We start from the raw sequence: 18,980 nt of genomic DNA, 5'->3' as shown, positions 1-18,980 counted from the left end.
CTTCTCAGACTACAAGAAATTCAGAAAGAAAGTCCATAGAGAATACTACAATAATGTAATTTTACAATCCACTAAAGGGCTATGGCATAAAAATGTACAGGGAAGATTACCTACAAAACCATGGTTCACACAATCAAAACTCAACAGAATGGAAATAACTAATATATGCAAACTTAGATTTGGCCATGCTAGAGTGAATAAATATCTCCATTCTAAGAACATGTGCTTTACTCCACTTTGCTTGAAATGCACTCAAGGAGAAGATGAATCATTAAAGCATCTATTCTGGGACTGCCCAAATTATAATTATTTCAGAGATAAACATCTTAAAGAAACATATAGAAAGTATAGAAACAACCTACAAGAAGCCCTGAAATCTGTAAATGATCATATTTACAAGGAAATGAACAATTATTTGAAGGAAATAGGAAAAGCAATCTTAAATAACAAAGAAACACAAACACTATTAAAATCACATTTATGTTGTCCAGTCTTGGGTTTCTTAATCCGTGGCCCTCCTCCCCTCTTCTGGGTAGTTAGGTATGCCTGATGGGCCCCTGGCAAAGAAGATCACCTATCTCTACCATCCTAAAGAATCCCTTGAACCTTTAGATAATCCTATCTTTAATACATAATTAGGTACAAAAGCAAAACTAGAACAAATCTACATATAATATTGATTGTGCACATTTATGTTCAATAACAAATGTTTGTAAACTAACAAATAACCTTAATTGCAGGATGAATTTGGAAGCAACCACAACTCAGTGTACATCGAGGCTGCGTCTATTAAACCGAAGCCTGCTAAGCAAACTAGAGGGGGAAAAAAATACTACAGTAGTAGAAATTTCTCTCACTCCCACTACTCCCAGCTGTCCTGTCGACTGTTACTGTTGTCGTTGTCAGTCAGTGAGTCGGTCTCGGTCCTTACTTTTATACCAAAATAAAAATACAGTTGATCAAAATCCAAACAAACGATAAGTTCTTTCATTTTGTATTGTTTATTTGAAATATTTAAATCGTGTTCAATGTGTTTGTGTTAACCTGATAATAAACTAAACTAAGTTGTCCAAATGAGTAAAGAAGATAAACACGACGAACTTTTTTTGAATGTTTTAAAAGAAGAAGGACAGATTTTACCATTTTTAAATTCCGTGTTTGGCTTTTTATACAGGAGGTAAGAATTTATATTAAAATAGCTTTTAGGATCATGATCATAATAATTTTAGTTTTTACCACTGTTCAGTTTGCAACTTAGTGAAAGACTGAGAAAGTAAAGAAAAATACAAGTAAGTTTAGGCCTAGCCAAGGATTACCAAAACCTTGGGGTCTCTTGTTGTTTGTTTTGTGTAGGCTTCTGGTAATCTTATGGATACTTTTATTGCGATACTGCTGGTATTGTATCGGTATCGGTTGTTCTCATATTTACTTGGTAGCCTATCGATACCAAGAGGACAGTATCGTATCGGAAAGAAATATCTGAGTCAAATGGTCACGCTCATGAGCTTCTGAGCTGATGTTTTCTGAGGCTGGAGCATCAGTGACCCAAAAAAGAAACAGAATTTCACACAAATTATTTAGTTTTTTTGTCTTGCTTGTCTGATGATATGTGGTTCGAGTAAATTATGATTCACTATTCATTCAAGAACTTAACATATTGAACCAAATATTGTAAAGACAGTGTCATCATAACATCCATATTTCAAGTTAGTATTGTGACTCCAGCCCTAAGGCCTTGGTCTTTCAGCCTAAACCCACATTGCTATAACATCTCTAGCTGACAAATACATTGCTTAACAGCGTTGAGGGGAGTTCAGTATTGAATGTTGAACCATCTTTATAGAACCCTCATAACCAGCTACCACACGCCCAAGCCTCTGGCCGTTTATTCAAACGGCTTCATCATCATTTGTCATTTGCCTATTGGGTCTGATCAATAGGGGAATGACAAATGATTCATTTGCGAATGACAAATAAGGCGAATGTCATTTTTTGCCTATTGGGTCTGATGATGATTGGAGTGTCCAATCGAAATCGATCACCACTTACCAACTTTTTTGTATATTAACCGTCTTGTGAGTAACACTATAAGCGTAATTATATGTTTTGAGTGTTATAAGACGTATCTTTTATTTACTTTCCGTACGGTCAAATGTAAACGAACAGATACATTGTGATAACGTTCATGTCATGAAGACTAACTTAAGTTAGTCTTGCTTGTAACTACACGTCTGTAAGCCGTGAGTAACAAATTTTGATATTGACTTCCTGGAAGGGGCCAGATAAACCAGGGACCGGTTAAACCAAGACCGGAAAACAGGGATTCTAAGTTAAGTTAATTGTATTGAACAGGAGGAAAAAATTATTTTTGTGAATAAAAATAAACAAATAGGCTACTGGATCTATCAAAATGTGAAGAAGGGGTTGAAACAGTTTAAATTTTAAAATACTTCCAAGGACAATTTGATAGACTAAAGGTTTTTTTTATGGTGTAGGCCTATAATTGTCATTTGAAGGAATTGGTTTGAACAAGAATTCATGTAGACTAGACCTGTATAGCCCAAGTTAAACTTACTCCGCTTAAAAACCTAGGTCTTGCACAAATAGGTATAGTTACAAAGTCTCTCAAAAACAATATATTTATTAGATATTGTTTTTTGTTCATTGTTTTTTTTATTATTGTACTTTACTTAGATAAGAACTAAGTTACATTATAAAACATCTTATGTAAACATAACCCGAAGAAAACAGTATTCTATTGAGTAATCCAGGCTATTCACGCTAACTTAAATAGCAGGCTAGTTTTACGACTCAAGCCATCTCACAACAGCCCCTTCAGCCATGCTGCACCAGTTCCCAGCATATCAATAAATCATCAAATTTGTCAATAGTAAGGTTGGGTATAAATTGGTGGCTTCAACGGTAGGCCTAACATGTAGACCTACCATATTAAAAATTCTACTGTTTCAGGCTAGAAGTGATTCAACATCTAAACAAAACTATTCATCTCCACACAAACATATAATGAGTAGGGCCTATGATTGATCATGGTTCAATAAAGAAATTTAAATAAACTTTTCAAGTTGGCCTTTTTTTTTTAATAGAGGGCCAGGCTTACAAGTTACCATGGGATTGCATCGCAGCTAGAACAGCTTATTGTGCACCCTCGTTCACAGATCCTCATTCTCCGTCAAATCCCAGGTCTTTGGTGAACCGTGAGAGCCTTTTGACTATGCTGACCTGTTTTTCCCTTTTATCTCCCATCAATAGGCCAAGGGATCTCATATGCAGACCTTGTAGGGCTGGACACATCACTATACCTTCACAGCTTTCACAAGGTCTCTGGCTGGGGCAAGCCGTAGCGAGATTTCCCCGAAAGGACTCAGCTCCTGAACTTGCTTGACCAGCCAATCCTTTGTGGCTGCGTCATCACAACCTCCACCTTTCTTCCTGGAGGCTTCATTAGAGTCAGCTTTGGGGGTACCACCCTTGCCCTGCTTTTTCCCAGCATCCTAGTTCCCGGAGGAACTGGCTTTGCAGGCAGCAGAGTTAGGGTGCTTGGCAGCCCACACCAGCCTCCTCTCACTTCTGGATAGCACCTTTTCACCTTTGGCTAAAGCATCCGCTATCCTCTGTCTTTGCAACTCACCCCTGGAAAGTCGTTTTTCGTACGAGGGATCTCATACGCAGACCTTGAAGGGTTGGGTACATAAATATACCTTCACAGCTTTCACAAGGTCTCTGGCTGGGGCAAGCCGTAGCGAGATTTTCCTGAAAGGACTCAGCTCCTGAACTTGCTTGACCAGCCAATCCTTTGTGGCTGCGTTAGCACAGCCTCCACCTTTCTTCCTGGAGGCTTCATTAGAGTCAGCTTTGGGGGTACCACCCTTGCTCTGCTTTTTCCCAGCATCCTAGCTCCCGGAGGAACTGGCTTTGCAGGCAGCAGAGTTAGGGTGCTTGGCAGCCCACACCAGCCTCCTCTCACTTCTAGATAGCACCTTTTCGCCTTTGGCTTAAGCATGCGCTATCCTCCATCTTTGCAACTCGCCCCTGGAAAGTCGTTTTTCGTTCCTTTCCGGTTTCTGCGAGCTTGTCGTCATCGTCAGATTTCAGTAGACCTTCCTCCTCCATTTGGGTCAGATTGTCTACATTGTTCTCACGAATACCGGGTATTTAAGTCCACCTCCCCAGTGACCCAATTAGAGAGGTAAGGGGTGCGTACGACTGGGTTACCCCTGGTTCCCAGAGGGCTCCGTTAAGACACTGAATATTAGGCCCCCAGTGCCACAAGACTCTTGGCACGGATCGCATTACACCTTAGTCTAGGGCCCCCCTCACTTGGTTCTGTAGGTGGACCAACACCCAGTGGCAGAAGGTAGCTCTCCGCAGCTAACAAGTGAGAGTTGGGGTTTAGGTTGTGGCCAATCTGCCGAACCAACCCCGCATGCGAGGTTTGGCCGGAACGGCGCGAAATTTTCTCCCACTCACTAAACCCCCATACCTTCCCAAGTTGGCCTTAGTGCCTTACTCCTTCAAATAACTTAAGTATTGTGTTTTCATTACAATATTTCACCTAGACTATACTATTTTTTTATTTTAGGTTAATGTAATAGTGCAACAGTTTGTATTACTGTTCAAATTACGACAAATAACTTATCTGTTGATAAATACCTACTCTTCACTGTTATTTACAGTTTTTTTGTTACATTAAACCTACAAATGAGTTTTGGGTCTTGATTGTATCAGACAAGATAGGCTAAACAAAACTCATCTTACCATACTTTTTACACAGTTGTGTTTGGTGATTCCAGAACTGACTTTTATCTTGTCAAAGACAACCAAGATGGCAAGATTGGATTCCTCCCGGGAGTCGCAGAATTGGCTGTCAGAGACACATTCAGGAAGTGGCAGAAAATAGCAGCAGCTACTAACGGAAATGTGTAAGAATTATATTATCAATCATCAAGAACAATATTTAACAAATTTTTGTAATTTTACTATAAAGATTCTCTTTAATCAGTAGGGGTGCGTGATGCAGCATTTTCTTTTTGATTCGATGCATCGATGCGATTCAAAGAATTTCTTTTTTCATATTGTAAAATCTCTTGAGGATTGTGAATAGTGTTTCAATATCAATAACCATAGAGGCCTAAACTAAAACAATATTCCTACCTACCTAGGTTTAAAAGTTTCTACTTCAGTCAGGGTACACAACTTTTTACGTAAGGTTTTCGTGAGTTAGTTTGGATGGCATTTAAAATATTTTTGTCATGGTTAAAACCTTTGGCAACATAATTTAAACATAATTATTTTAACATAATTTTAATTATGATTAGAGAAATGTTTTGAATTCATCTCCAAATGTCATGTGAGTACCTAATAAATAATTTCAGATCATGTATGGAAAACAGTTTAGCCAACGTAGTGATCCATGAGGAAGAAGTAGTTACCACCGACTATGAGACCGAGCCAATTGAGGCAGTGCAGCCAACCGAACAGGAAATATCAAGAAACCTGCAAGTTTGGTACGTCACACAACACATAACTTTTTTATGAGACTAAAAGAATTGTTGGGTGTTATGGATTCTATTTGTGTAGATTTTGTATCTGACATTTGAATTGGAAATATTTTTGGGACACATCTTCATAAAAAAATAGTACTAGTAGAACTTAAGGAGATGGCAACACGATAGTTGATAAGTCGAGTTCTTCTTGATCATAAAAAACGTTGCAATACCGGTAGCTCAATTTTTTGCCAACATTTAATATAAATTTTCAACACTTGGACTTGGACTTACTCCATCCTAGTATTAGGATTCTACTATACCCGAACCATAATACCTGCAGCACAATTTAACTTATTTCTAAGCTTATGTAATACAAAATTTTAAAAGGCTCTGTTAGTTTGGCATTTTATTGGAAACAACTACGGTAATTTTTCATACCTTGCTTTTATGTTTAGCTAGAATAACAGTTATCTTAACCTTTTGCGCTCGGTTGGTTACTTCTGCTGGCCGTCATTGAAATAAATAGCACAGAATTTTTTCAACATCAGCTATCTCTGCAGATTGACTTGACATTAACATTGGCGATCTTACTCTCGTAATCAGTTCGGCAGCTTCTTCCTACGAGTTCCGAATAATTTTACTTTCAAAGCTGCCTAGTAGTTATCACCACTCAGCAATAATTTTGTATAAAAAAGGGGGTTTACCCAGTGCTGCATGTTGAGTGCTAACCATCCGAGCAGCAAACGCAAAAGATGTGAAATTCATCCAAGCTGCTGGAAAAGACTGCTGTCAGATGGCCGATTAATGTAACCTAAAAATAGTCTAAAAGAGTGTAAGGGTTACAGTTTAACTTTTGGAAATTTAACTTAATTGATAACTTCATGCTATTTAAAGTGTCTGCCATGTGTTGTAGTGATGATGACATCAGCAGTGACACATACAATGGTGCAGACCGTGGGAGCTACAGATGGTCTCAGACTCTTACAGAAGTAGATATAAAAGTGTGTACAGTTATTATTTTTTTGCATTTAAAAATTAATTTTTTTTCCTGGACTTAAAATAAACGTGTACAGTAGAACACCAACTGTCCAAACTCAAAATATCCGATTGGCTAACAGAAAGAATTTTTACTGCAGTAAGAATAGTTATTAATTAAATGAGACAGTTTTTTATTCTATTTACAATAAAACTTGATAGAATTGCTTATTGAAACAATCCTAGGGGTTGTTGTTCTGTTTTTAATGCAGATATGTTATTTAATGTTGAAAAAACAAATTTTATTAAATTTTCTACTAGATACAAAAACATGGAAAACTGTTCTTTTAATTTAGTTGAAGCTCATAGGGGTTTATGTAGATGACACACGTAATGGGATTCACATTTGAATTATTTACATACCGGTACCAAAATTAGGTTGATGTCATCTTTATTCATACATTTAAGGGTCTGTGTTTCTTTTATTAATACTTAAAGTCGTTTATCATGCTTATGTGGAGTCTGTATTAAGATATGGCATAATTTTATGGGGTCAAGCTACTGGTATTAAAATTATATTCAGGATACAAAAACGTATTATTCACATTATTACCAACTCTCATCCTTGCAGTTCTTGTAAAGAGACATTTTCAAAATTTCAAAATTTAGACATTAACGGGGTTGTATTTTCTAGAATTATTAAATTACATACATTCAGTTAAAAATTAGTTACCAGAAACAATACATTTTAACCACAGGTATGAAACCCGAAATAAAAAATATATTTAGACTCCCCAGACACCGTTTGACCCTATATGAAAAATCTCCATTGTATGCTGGCCGATGGGCTAAGATTGTACAATGTGCTTCCGCCATGCTATAAGTCATAAAAAAAAACAAATTTAAAGAGACAATAGATAATTTACTTATTGACAAGGTTTTTTACTTAATTGAAGATTTTTACAAAACTTCAATTTAGAACATTTTTCCATTTTTTTTTTTTAATTTTAAGTGTTTAATTTTAAGTTAAGTTTAAATGTTAAATATTTTATGTATGGATTTAATTTTGATAATGCACCTATTATAAATGTTATGACATGTATGGAATGTTTTGTGCAAATAAAGTATGTCTATGTCTATGTCTAGGTGCCTGTCCCAAATTGGCTAACCAGCAGTAAAGGTGTCACGGTGGAAGTGGGTTCTACACGGGTGACTGTATCTTGTAGGGACCACGAAGGACGTATGAACACTCTGGTGGAGGGGGAGCTCAACTACAAACACCTACGTGAGGAGTCCATCTGGACACTGACCCCGGGGAAACATGTTACCGTAAGTCAACATCCGTCTTATAATGTTAAGGGTTCAGATTTCCATCAATTCTTAAAAGGGTATGAATAATTATAGGCAAAACCTTTGAGGATATATACCAACTTTTTTGTGGAAGCACTCACAATAGATCGGATGTTTACTTTAGTCCAAAGTCAATAGCACCGTTTTAAGTGTGAATATAAAAGATCATAGTAACATTTACAGATTATTTGTGATTCTTACCCAGGGGCAAGTTGGCTATATGTATGTAGGTATTGTTTAATGAAAACAGCAGCAACAACAAAACTTTGATAAAATAGAATACCGTTACTCTAAAACGCAACTGTTCACAGATTCATCTTGAAAAGGCGAATGAGCAATGGTGGGACAGTATTTTTAAAACTGAAGATAAATTGGACACAACTAAATTTGATACAACCAGACATATTAATGAGCTACGAGAGGATGATAAAATGCAGGTAAATTTTAATTACACCAAACATAAGAAGTACTTGACAAATATATTGATGGGGAAAAAACTTTATGTTGAAACTGTTGTGATTAGAGTATTATTATTCATTATAATATATTATACTTGCTATTTCACTTTCACACCTATTAAATTTGTTATTATCGGGATTTGAAAAAGGTGTGTATTTGACAACAAGTAAGGTTCATTGAACTAAGTGCTCAATGATTTGAATTTTACGTCTACTGATGGATAAATTTCGGTTTTGCGCAGGTTTGGGTGGAGTACTGTTATATATACTTCTAACCAAGATCAAAACTAACTTAACAATTTTAAAATTTATTGTACTAATTTTCGAGAAATTTTAAGACTAAAATAAATAACAATCTTTGTAATCCGCCATTTACTCAATAGAAGATTATACGTCAAGAACATGGACTCCACTGGATTTGAATTAATGTTATGAATAATTTGGCGTTCCAATGTATTTGTATGAAATATTAACTGGCAAATAAAATCTCATTCTCACAAATCTAAGTCCTAAAAAATGCTGAATATAGGAGGCCCAAGTACTTTATTCATAGCTCATATAAATATGGTGGCAAAAATAAGCAGTTGTAATACAGAGTGAGGAAGTGAAACGGCATGATTTTGAAAAATAACAAATAATTCATTTAAAAAAAAGGTTAGTTGTTTTGACATAAATCCTAAGTGCATGAGTGGAAATTAATGTTTCACCTTAAAAAATTAATATATTTTTTAATACAGTGTCAGTAAAATAGCGCAGTTGGTTTTACACACATTGTTGAACTATGAATTGAAATCAGCCCATGACGCTTTTTAGCGTTTGCGTTGGCATAACGTCTGCAATCGTTTTAAAGCGCTTTGTCGTGCTAGCAGTGGCTTCAAAGTTATTTTATCCAAAGAAGCGTAGCTTTATTTGATGGCACGGAAGCCCGTGGCGATAGACTGAACTCACAACGGAAAGTGCACTGAGCCAGGGGTGCCCACAGGGGGGTTTGATGTCGCAAAATGCGACATCAGAAACTTATTTGGGGGGGGATTTTATGATTTTGGGGGGGATTCAAGCCAGTGGTTGGTTAAAAGCACATAAAAGATTAATCAGATAATTTTTACGACCTTCTTAATTTATTACTGGGGTAATTATGCAATCAAAATCCCGTTTGACATTTTATCTTGATTAATAAATTATTTTATAATTGCTATAAAATATATAGATACTTTTATGTGGATTTCCAATTTCTGACTCATATCATGTTTGACAGTGAGAACAACTCCATGCCAATTGCTGTCAAAGGATTATGGTTGGCTTATTAAATTGTATCTGCAATTTGAGTTTGTTTTTACCTTTCATTATTAACTCATTCTCAAATAGTCTCATTGCCTTGATGGTTTTTTAGGTTTGTTTATTATAATATATTCTTGATTCATAAAAAAACCAGTATTATGATAATGATAATCATTTTGCTATTTTTACAACATGAACAACAACATGAAAGCTTGTGATAATATTTTGGCTCGGGCCCAAATAATTATGCCTGGGTCATTTATTCATTGGAAGAAATTGACATACAGTACTGTGACAATTTAATAAAGGTTTTTGATAGGCTATGTGTTTACGTTAACTTCAAGAACTGAAACACATGATTCTGGATTGATTAAATTGTATTTGTTAATTGTTATTGTCTTTTCTTGAATCTAGAAAGAGCTTCAAACAAATTTTACTAGTCTTGATTTGAACGGATTTAGTAGTGTGGCGTAAACTATCGTACGTCACTCGTCCAAAATGTGTTGGCCGGAGTCGTATAAAAAAACCACTACTCGACTTCGTCTCGCACGGGATTCAGGACTAGTAACGTAATATACTATTTTACCACACTATGATGTTTTTAACTGTTTTACATATAGGTACATTAATTGGTGGCTGAAAGTTACGTTTTGCAGGCCATGCCAGTTGTTATCGTCATTCGGGGATCGAGCAGGTTTTTAAATCCCTAGGGCCTCAAAATTAGCTGCCCGCTTTTTATACACAATCAGTATCCATAGCATTGCAATAGAGTCGTTTATTGTCACCGCTGCCTAGCAACTATTAATTATTATTTTTGCTGATTCCTCAAATTATTTATCCACATGACCTTAAAGTTGTAGTTGTGTTGACTATATCAGTGTGCAGTGCATTATCATTGAGGTGAATTAGTGGTAATAAGGTATAGTGTGGGGTGAATAATAGCGTTCGTACCACGGACTGAAATGGTTTTGCAGTTCGTCCTCGACGAAATATACTAGTAAGTTTAGACCTAGTAATTTTTTTGAGACTGAATATTTTACACTTATTTAAAAAGGACCAAACTCAGAAGTGGATTAAAGGGCAATTTAGAAAATATCTCAAACTTTTTGACATAACTTCAAATACTTTCTCCCCTACAATTTAATATGGTAAAAGAATTGTTTATGTAAAAACCCTGATCCCAAAAAAGTGGTTTTCGAAGTGATGTGTGTGTCTGTCTGTATGTGTGTATGTATGGTACAGAGCTACAGACCACGCCTGTGGTCCGAGTCTGATTTTGTTGAAATTTGGTATTTTAGGTACCAATCCATGGTCTCTCCAGATGTTATTTTTTCATTTTGGATTTTAATAGTGATATTCCATAAAACCCTATAAAATAATGGATGAATAAAATTTTCTCAGAATTGGCCCAAACGATTTTGATTAAAAATTAACGTGTTATACTCTTTGACTATGTCAAAAATTTTATAAACCCTCTATGCCGTAAAAATTATGGTTCAAAAGTAATTGCAACTTTTGTGATTTTCCTTTTAAAAACCTATTAACTCATGGAAAATGGGATTAAAAAAACTACATGGCCAATTTTGATTCAAATTGTGTGCATAATTCAACTCATTTAAATTAAAACTAAACTAACAAATAGTTTGCTACTGGAGTTTTAAAGGAAAATTGTCCATTTAAATTGGGTTAAAAGTTTGATTCAAACGCTTAAATTCCCATAAATTTAAAGAAGTGTCGGGGGCACCCCTTCCCTCCCCGCATTATAAACATAACTATGGGTTAGCCCCCAGACCTTCCGGCACGGGTTAACCAACGAATTTGGGGGGGATTCTGCGACGTGAGCTTTGGGGGGGATGGGCACCCCTGCAGAGAGCACAAACCTTAATATCCACGTTTTTTGTAATATGCCTTTACAGCAAACGTGTGTTGTGCACTCGTCCAACGATACATTGCTACTTAAATTTCCACTTGTCTAGACACCTATGGCCATTTCCACCGAACTGTAATAGCCCTCAATTCCTTATCAGCTGGTTTTGGAATCGTGCCGTTTTACTACCTCACCCTGTACTAAAGGGTGTTTTTCTTATTTATTTTATGTCCCACCTTCACATCCTAGGACGCTATCGGAATTGTTTTACACATTACTTCAGGCTAGTCCTAGAGGGTTGCGGCATTATCACATATAGTTGGGAAGATTTAAACCCGGGACCTCAGGCAATGAAGCTTCACGCTCTACCACTAGACGAGCTCCCTTAAAGGGACATCATGTTAGGCTGACATGTTTGAACAGAACTCAAGCATTCATAAGCATTGTCAAAAAACTCCTAGTTCAGGTTTAATCCACAGCATAACCTTGTTGATGGTTTAAAGAGCACAAACATTTACTTGACATAAGGATCAAGTTTGCTCCTGCTGGTTTAATAGGCCTGTCATATCAAAAGTATTTATTTTAAATTGTGTATATTTATTTTACCCTATTGTAAAGCTCTATATGTATTTACAGGTTGAGAAGATTTTAGTTAGAGAGGAAAACAAACGCCTTGGCATTTTACCCCCAGAACACCAGGTAAACATAGGGACAGTATCCAGATAATTAGTTAGGGCTTTAAAATATTTGATCACTATAAAATCAGACAAATAACATTCATTGAAAAAAGTATATGCAGTAGAGTCCCGCAAACTCGGCATAATGTGGACTGGAAGGGTGCTGAGTTTGTGAAATGCCGGGTTATAGGGAACTAGGTTTAAAAATAAGAACACTACAATTTCTAAGCTTTTTAACCGTCTTTAATATTTATATTACAAGTCAGTACGATAAATCCTTGGTAGGTACAAGTTGCAAATGATTTTACTTGAGCTGTCTTGAGTCCATGTTTAACTCAGACTCAAAAATAACTAATTTTCTGAGCCAGGTGATGGCCAAGCTATCCAGACTACCGGGGTTATCGAGTGACGAGTTTGCGGGACTCTACTGTATATGATACATTATTCTTGTCATTAAGATCTTCCCCTCACAGCAACCAATGACCATTGAGTTTGATCAATTTAAGTTAGGAAAATACAATCTTGTAATTCTGGTTTAGTATTTATTAGTCCCTTATCAAAGTCGGTTAACTTTGTATTGCAATAATTTATGAAAGGGAGTCTTCCTGTGTCTAATGTTTTGAGCATTTGATTCCTCATTTATTTGTGAAATCTATTTCTGTACCGAGTAATCATGTAACACGATAATTTCCGCATAATTCCCGATAATTCGCAGGCACATCCAAGATAATTTCCTATGATCACGGCAACATTTGTGATGATTCCTTACCATGGCAGCAACACTTAAAATCGTCTGCCGTGGTCGTAGAAACAACTTTGTTAATTGTATCTGACTGCAGCAATATTCGTCATCTCTCACGTTGAGCAAACAGTTGTAATGATTTATTCAAGGGCGGTCCTAGACATAAATTTGGGGGGGCCTGGGGAGACGTAGGAATTGGCTAACTCAGGAACTCGCTAACTCGGTCGTGTGTCGGAACTGGCTAACTCTGGAACTGGCTAACCTTCTCAGTCAGGAATTGGCTAACTCCGGAACCCGCAAACTCGATTTTGTCTCGCGGCGGAATTCGCTAACTCTGGAAGTCGCTAACCCGGCCGCGCCCACTGCACGGAGCGTTGCCAACCTTGTACGACAAAATAATCGTACACTGCCGTATTTTAAAATGTCAATGTCAATGAAGATACAGTAAATGTAAATGTTATTGTTTTTTGTAATCAATTCCACTTTTAACAGATAACTAGCCCAAAGTAATTCAAAGACAATTGAAAAATCATGAAAAAGTGTTTTAACTGTACAATGGCCAGTTAAATGTTTATGATTTCGATCTTAAAAATAAATGCCATCAGTACAAAAGAAAATAATAGAAAATGAAAAATATTGAAAATTCTGTTTAATTGGTACTAAATAATTAGACTCCTACGAAATTAAGCTAAAATACACGCAAGTTCTCAAACACGGAAAACAGATTTAATCGTAATGTCGTAATAAACCAAAACCATTAATTAATACAGTCATCAACTATCGTAACTTTCATAACTAATTCATAGATTTAAAATCAAATGTTCGTCGTTGAACCGTCCAACTTACGTGTACAAATATGATGACATAGACTAAGTTTTTATCTAGGACTAACAGTTTGAACCAAAGCATTGTAGGCCTACTAGTAAATAGTTGCCTAATTATTCTAAAATGTGTTGAAGTTTTTAGCAATAATTTTACATGTTTTCAAACCGTTTCTAGATTGTACACCTAAGCACCACTAGTAAAAAATAGGAGATGATATAATATTCATATAATAAAACGTGACAGGGTTATTTTAATTCACGATTCTTAATAAACGAATTGACTGATTTTCCTGATTTAGTGTTGGGTTTCCTTTATATTGCTTTCACAAACTATATAAACGATACCAAGCCATTGCTCGGTTCACCGTTCACCGGTACTGAGCTACACAATAGACAATAGCTTTGTTTTTGGATAAGATCAAGTAATTTTAACTATGGCCACCATTCATAAGAATTGTAACAAACAAGAACGCCTGGGTCCATTTAGAACCAGCCTAGAGAGAAACCCTAGACTTTTAAAAAATAGGCCTACTGAAAGACGTAAAATTAATATTAATTCAACAAAATTAAGAGGATGACCCGGGTTCTACACGATAATAGCCTATGATAAAAGAAATTTGCAAGTTGTATTTATGCATTGACTAATTTTTAATGCAATCCATGAATACATTTTAAGTCTACCACTTTATAATGTATTGATAAATATTTATTTAAATTCAATAGCTCTATTTAAAAATACATTTTCACTACAATGTAATTCTGTAATGACGTTTAACGTGTAAATTTTATTATGATTTATGATTCAAGGTTACAAGCCCAGTATTTAAAATGTGAATTCAATAATTTTATTTGCAGAAGTTCACAAAATGGTATTTATTCGAATAAAAGAAACAAATGGCGGACTACGAAAATAGATATTTCATAACATGTAATAGATCCAAATTAAATGTGCATTTTTATCTTTTTGCATACCAAAAAGCTACTATTTAAGTAAGAAACCCACATATAACACATACTCCCTTTTTTGAGTACACTAGCAGAGTACCCGTCCTTCGTACGGGGTTGGCATATAAGTGTAAAATGTTTATTGCAGTCATACTCAAGCTTTGTGTTTGCAATGGGGGACGACACAGTTTGATAAAATTTGGTTCTTGAAGTTTACGGTATGCTATAGTATAACACATTTACCATAGCCATAATGCTCTACTACTGCACCTAAACAATAGAAAACAAATTATCAAACCTTTGCACAACATCACAAATGATTCATTAAATGGTCATATAGGCCTAAAAATAACTGTAAACAATCCTACTTTGATAGTTCTCATTGGGTATCACAGCTTTTGTTGCTGCTTAGTTCAGTTAGCTATTGTCATAAATTCAAACAAAAAATGGCCTAATCGTGTTGTACCCTGTTGGTAAACCTTATAACGTTTTAATGCTATTGCATATCATAGAACCAACTTGTTTAGTTGAAACAGCTGACTAAATTCTTTAATTCCTTTTAAATGTGAATACTCATAAGGTTAACAGAGGGGTCTATAGAGCCACTGGGGCGGAGCCCGGAAGGATTTTTGAGATAAGAATATGCTTATATGTTAATTGGGAATGTGAGCTATCATTATGCCAAATTTCAGCCAAATCCGTCCAGTAGTTACAGCGTGATTGAACTTCAAACAAGCAAACAAACAAACACGCAAACACACAAACTTTCACATTTATAATATTAGTATGATTTCTCATCCTTATGGATCAGCTGAAGACAGTTTTATTGTTAGTTCTGTCCGGTGCACTGTCTTTAGAGGTCGTGTTTTGTTTACAATTGTTTCTTGTTTTTAGTCATTAAAAACGTAAAAATAGCCAAATAAAACGTTCTAATCACAACTAATAACACGTCCCCTAGTTATATAACCAAACAGTAAAGAACAAATCATGAAGTTAACTATCAAATAATAGAAACACAATTTTGTCGACACTAGCGATCAGTGTCACCGGACATGAACTAGACACAAAAAACGAGCTTCAAACTTTACAATGGGATGTAAAGTTTACTTGTTTTGGTTAGTTGGTAGGTTTGGTAGGTTGTTTTGGTAAGACTATAATGCATTTTCCACCCTAATAATCATAAGAATAATGTTAAACATACTTCCAAATATATTTATTTTATCGACTACGTTGCTCTTACTCCTAATTAATCGTAGGATACGACATTATGGTACCGATACGATATAGGTACTACACTTTCGGCAACACTGGCCAAAAATATTCGTGCTTGGCTCCCATTGGACGGCCCGCGAGGCTTCTGATTGGGAGTTAGCGAGTTCCGCCGAGGGGCCGAGTTAGCGACTTCAGTACGAGGACGGAATTCGCTAACCCGGTTCTAGAGCGGGTTAGCGGGTTCCGGAGTTAGCCAATTCCGAAACCGAACAAGTTAGCGAGTTCCTCTCATCGACCAAATTTGAAGATAGGGCGTTTAACATGGGGTTAGCGAGTTCCAGAGTTAGCCAATTCCGCGGACCCGGCCTGGGGGGTATGGAATACCCCCCAGCATAGGAGGGGGTGCGGGAAAAAAATTGGAAATAACGTGCTAAAACGAGTGGTTTTGAAGCTATTTTGAGGGCCTAGTTTAATGTGTTCAAGCTTCCCAGTTTATTTAAACGTCAAAGAAATGTCTAAAAATAAACTTGTATAATGTCATGTTTTTTCATTATTTAGACTTGGGGTTTTAATATCAAAGGAATACCGCAACATTACAACACATTCAAGCATTATTGATTTTCGAAAACACCAACGATGTATTTGGTCAATGTATTTTCCTTCCACCATGCTTTCAACTGGTGCCAATGTGCATGCTAAACGGAAAATGTCCAAAATCAGACCAAGATTTCGAACCAGAGAACTTATTTTATCTAAGAAGTGTTTAAGAACTTGGACCCAAAACGACTGCATTATCCCTGCCCAGCAAGCAACAGTTAACCTACACAAAGTACACTATCCATATCCAACTAACGTTGCCGTCGGCGTCCCGTCACCGCTACTGTCTGGAGAATTGGTTCTCAGTGTTCTCATTTTTTCTACGCCAGTGCCAGTGGCATTTTACAAGGGGTCAACGTGAGAATAAAGTTTTTGTGCAACTATTTTGTGGTTGTGCTGGGAATTAAATCTGTCCCTTCCACATCTAAGTCTGAGACACTACCATTTTGTTGTTGTTTTATGGCTAGCAACATGCCAATTGGGTTGTGGTATTCTTATATATGATACTAGCTGTAACCCGCGGGCTTTGCCCCGTTTAACTTCTTAATTTTCAAGATGATCTCGTTCGCATGGCTCAATCACGTCCTGGTTGAAGTTCGTTCGCTACGCTCACTCACCTTTAGGTTGGAGCTCGTTCGCTGCGCTCACTTGCCTTCAGGTTAGCTCGTTCGCTACGTTTTCCTCTTTACTTACTTCTTTTCTTTATCCAATACCCAAGCCCAATTCCAATCATCTATGTTAAAATGAATGATAACATTAAATGCCGAAAAAATAAATAAGAAGAAGAATGCGGCCGAACGTCGAATGTCAGCATTGGACACTGCCGTTGCTGTATAGGCTGAAAGCGTCCGTCGTCTGCCAATCTTCCCTACTTTTCATAACGTACAAAAAAACAGTCAGACTCGAACGATGAGTTTTAGGTTAGAGATTGTAATTAGTCCTTTCATTCGACACAAGTGTAAAGACTAGAATAAATTTCAATTTGGCAGAACGATTTGCAATAAAAATTATTAAAGTTCCCCTGGTATAATAGTTTATATATATACAAAATATTTTGGGGGGGTCATGACCCCCCTGACCCGCCCTGGGACCGCCCTTTGATTTATTACAATCACAGCAACTCCTGTGAGTTGGGCTTCATTGTAATGATGAATGGCAATCAGAATATTTTTCACTTTAGAGAACGACGGAAAAAGACGACAAACGGTCATTGACGCGGTGTGTGGTCATTACAGGGATTAGCTAACGTCATTGGCGATAATTCAGAATCAAAAATTGTCTGGTCCCAAGCAGGGCCGTATTTTCCTAACAGCGGTTGCCGGGGGCCTCACTTACTTGAGGCCTCAAATTTTTTTTCTTGGTTGCAACCATGGGAGACAAGACGATGATGATGATGTCTATCATACGATCAGCTGGTAATTAAAATGCATTCTATTAGAAATGACAACAAATTATAATTTTTATTGTGCTTTCAGGAGAAAATTGATATTCTCAAGAAAGCGTGGAATGCTCAAGGATCTCCGTTTCAAGGCCAACCATTTGACCCATCAGTACTACAACTGCCGCAGTGATATTGTTTTTGTGAGTTTGTGAATGTGCTATCTGTATTTTTTAATGTATTTTGTAATATATTTTTTATAGTAAAACTATAGATGGATTAGTTTATTAGATTGAAACCTGACCATGTCTAGATAGATCTAAAAGTTAATTTTTATCTTGTAACAATTTTGTTTTTCAATATTTCATGGATAATATACCTAATTAATTATAATGGAAGTGTCATAAAACTACACTGTCATTAATAATCATCTGCTGTTTGAAGAAACTAACTTATGGAATATAAACTTTTAGTTTATTTGCTTTTAGTTCTGTGTTTATTCTACTTGACAAAATTTCCAAGATAGTATTAAAAAAAAGTAAATGCATCACATACAAAAAGTAAAGAACATCTCTAAGGAGACTCAAAACAACCATTAAATATTTCTGTTTCTACTGAAACCTAAAGGATATGCATGCAACAAGAATGAAACATAGGCAGCATGTAACATGTGTGTAACATGTGCAGCAGAATACTTAGTAGACTACAATCATCGTGATTGGTAGATCTTCTATTTGTTAAATGAATAAATCTCCTCTATCAAATATTATTTCAGTTTCACTTTGAAACCTCTATCTCATCCAGCTTTTTATTAAGAGGTTGGCGGCCTTTTTTAATCATGCATTTGCGCGTCCACAAAGACTACATGTGACTACTTGTGTCCTGTATCCCACAGAAATATGTTCAGTTTTATGAGAACATAAAAGAAGAACGAGCTAAACTAGTCAAACATGAATGAAGCTTTCAAAGCATTCAAGCATTGAATGAGCTTTCAAATTTCTCATCAAAGCAAAGACTTTGTTTTATTAAAGTTTTTATTTGAAAGCTTTCAATTTATAACGTTTAACTTCAAGCCTGTCTAGAAAAACAGAGCTTTTACAGTATGAAGAACTGACGACAAATTGTCGCCTTAGCAATAATCTGTGTGTAGCAAATTGAAGTTGGGTCACT

The 18,980-nt window shown here is 36.1% G+C and overlaps 1 protein-coding gene across 1 annotated transcript; it reads left to right on the top strand.

Annotated features, from left to right (window-relative positions):
- The first annotated feature begins 925 nt into the window (after window positions 1–925).
- Window positions 926–18,185, top strand: LOC129001190 (nudC domain-containing protein 3-like). Its single transcript, XM_054428403.1, has 8 exons — window positions 926–1,177; window positions 4,812–4,940; window positions 5,394–5,525; window positions 6,421–6,508; window positions 7,629–7,811; window positions 8,144–8,269; window positions 12,072–12,134; window positions 17,908–18,185. Exons 1-8 carry the CDS (start codon window positions 1,074–1,076, stop codon window positions 18,001–18,003), a joined length of 921 nt encoding a protein of 306 aa, XP_054284378.1. The 5' UTR covers window positions 926–1,073; the 3' UTR covers window positions 18,004–18,185.
- Window positions 18,186–18,980: the final 795 nt, after the last annotated feature.

This window comes from Macrosteles quadrilineatus, unplaced genomic scaffold (genome assembly GCF_028750875.1).
Source record: "Macrosteles quadrilineatus isolate MER2022 unplaced genomic scaffold, UCM_ALF_1.0 Scaffold_8__2_contigs__length_117827958, whole genome shotgun sequence".
Lineage (NCBI taxonomy): Eukaryota > Metazoa > Arthropoda > Insecta > Hemiptera > Cicadellidae > Macrosteles > Macrosteles quadrilineatus.
Note: the sequence above shows the minus strand (reverse complement) of the source record. Positions and strands in the feature narration are given on the sequence as shown.